This window comes from Macrobrachium nipponense, chromosome 7 (assembly GCF_015104395.2).
Source record: "Macrobrachium nipponense isolate FS-2020 chromosome 7, ASM1510439v2, whole genome shotgun sequence".
NCBI lineage: Eukaryota > Metazoa > Arthropoda > Malacostraca > Decapoda > Palaemonidae > Macrobrachium > Macrobrachium nipponense.
In genome coordinates this window covers 58,965,159-58,967,658 of record NC_061109.1, presented here as the reverse complement: position 1 = coordinate 58,967,658, position 2,500 = coordinate 58,965,159, and the positions used below count along the sequence as shown (strand labels likewise).

General features: G+C 38.5%; 1 protein-coding gene across 4 annotated transcripts in view; it reads right to left on the bottom strand.

Moving 5' to 3' along the window:
- The window catches only part of LOC135217417 (uncharacterized), a 130,124-nt gene that overhangs the window by 10,090 nt on the left and 117,534 nt on the right, over positions 1 to 2,500 (bottom strand). For all 4 annotated transcript variants that reach the window (XM_064253261.1, XM_064253263.1, XM_064253262.1 and 1 more), the window contains one exon: positions 809 to 978. In XM_064253261.1, coding sequence (XP_064109331.1) covers positions 809 to 978 — 170 coding nt within the window. The remainder of the gene's footprint in view (positions 1 to 808; positions 979 to 2,500) is intronic.

The following is a 2,500-nucleotide window of genomic DNA, read 5'->3' as shown; positions in this document are numbered from 1 at the left end:
CTTAACAGGGACATATATCTGACCTCATTAGTGAAAAGATTCAACAGATCAATTTATCTGACCTCAAAATAAAAATCTAATAGTGAAATTGATCTAACCCCAATAACGGAAAGAAAAAAAAAGATAAATTTATTTTACCTCAATTAAAAAAAAAGCTAAACTGTTCAATTGACCTGAATCCATTAATGAAACAGTCAACAGATCAATTTATCTTACTTTAATATCAAGAAAGAAGCAACTCGTAACAGTGCAATTTATCTTACTGCAATACCAAAAAAACTTAACATATCCATTTATCTTACCTCAAAATAATGAAAACTAACAGATCAATTTATCTGACTTCAACTCAAAAAACCTCAGTAGTGCAATAAATCTACTTCAGTATAAAAAAAACACCATAATGGATCAGTTTATCTTATTCTAGTATTAAAAAACTTAACAGTGCGATATATCTTTCTTCAACATCAAAAACTTAAGCGTCTCAGTAGCGTTATCGGTATGGTCTTGGCCTGCCACCTTGGTGGCCGCGAGTTCGATTCTCGGGCATTCCACTGAGGGCTTAGAGATGCGTATATCTGGTGATAGGAGTTCACTCTCGACGTGGTTCGGAAGTCACGTAAAGCCGTTGGTCTCGTTCCTGAATAACCATTGGTTCCATGCAACGTAAAAACACCATACAAGCAAACAAACAAACATCAAGAACTTAATAGTGCAATGTATCTTTCTTCAAAATATAAACAACTTAACAGTGCAATTGATCTTACTTGACTAATAAGAAAAAGAAACTTAGTAGTGAAAACTATCACACCTCATTCAGCGCGTGAATGTCCTCGATAGTGATGACTCTGTCCTTGTTGTGGTCGAAGACGTCTGTGAAGTAGTAGGTGAACTTCTCCACCTGGAAATCAGACAGGTGCATCTTCCCCTCGGGCGGTTGCATGTCGTCATCGTCTTCGAAGGGCCTCCGCACCCAGGTGGCTATTTTACGAAGGGGGAAAGAAAAGAGGAAATTTATATAGAAAATTGTCAGATAGATTGACGAATTTACTGTGGCTGTCTTCAAGAATAAGGGACACGTTGATGTAGCTACAGATCCTATTGGAGGGAAGGAGGGGAAATTTATATAAAATAAAATTATATCGGAAAGATTGACAGCGAATGTACAGTTGTCTATCTTCAAGAATGAGGGATATACTGGCTGAGCTGTAGATCCTATTGAAGGGAAAAAAAACGAAATTTACATCAAGAATTGTGTCAAAGAGTGAAGAATGTGCCTTCAAGAATGAGCGAGAAACTTGCTTAACCATAGATCCTATTGAAGGGAATGAAAAAAGGAAATTTACATAGAAAATTGTGCCAGATAGAAAGGTGAATGTACAGTGGTTGTCTCCAAAAGTTGTTAAGACACTGTTGTAGCTACAGATCCTATTGAAAGGGAAGGAAAAGGGAGAAGTTTATACAAAAAATTGTGCCAGATAGATTGACATTGAATGTACAGTTGGCTGCCTTCAAGAATGAGGAATGATGGAGACAGTCTTAGCAACAGATCCTATTAACGGGAAAGAAAAAAAAAATTTTTCATCAAGAACTGTGTCAGATAGATTGACAAATGCATAGTGGCTATTCTGGAAGAATGAGAGAGGCAGTGGCTTAGCTACAAAGCCTATAGAAGGGAAAAAAAGAGGAAATTTACATGAAAAATTGTGACAGATAGATTGACGACTGTACTTTGGTTATCTTCAAGAATGGGGGAGACACTGGCTTAACTACAGGTCCCATTGAAGGGAAAAAAAGAAGAAAGGAAAAGAGGAAATTTTTGTTAATAGAAACTGTGTCAGATAGATGACGAATGTTCAGCGGTTGTCTTCAAGAATGAGCCAGACCCTGGTGTAGCTACAGATCTTATTGAAAGGTAAGAAGACGAAATTTGTACTAAAACTTGTGTCAGATAGATTGACATTGAATGCACCGTGGCAATCTTCAAGTATTTGGGAGACACTGGCGTAACTGCAGATCCTACTGAAAGGTGAGAATAAGCGCAAATATATCAAAAATTGTGTCCGATATGTTGACGAAGGTACCGTGGCTGTCTTCAAGAAAGAGGGAGACACCGACCTAGCTACAGGTCCTACTGAGGCGCTGACTTGGGAAGAGGGGAAATGTGGGTGGCAGACTGCTTCTGAAATACCGTGCGAGTGAAAGGAAAAGAGCAAAATGGAGGAAAGAAATACTTTTACTACGATATAAAGGATATAAGGTAACATTTGAATCATGTGACACTAGTAATGTGAGGACAATTATATGGACATTCCACTGATATTTAGAGTCTATAGGAGCGAGGTTGCTAATTTAGCGCCCTTTTCTTGACTCCAACGTCGGTGCTTATTTTTGACTACCCACGTAGGTTCACGTTGGATCGGAAACATTCCACGGGCTTGGCAAACGGGAGCTAAGCGCTGTACAAGTTCTACACGGCGACTACTTAGCTCAATGTAGCTTT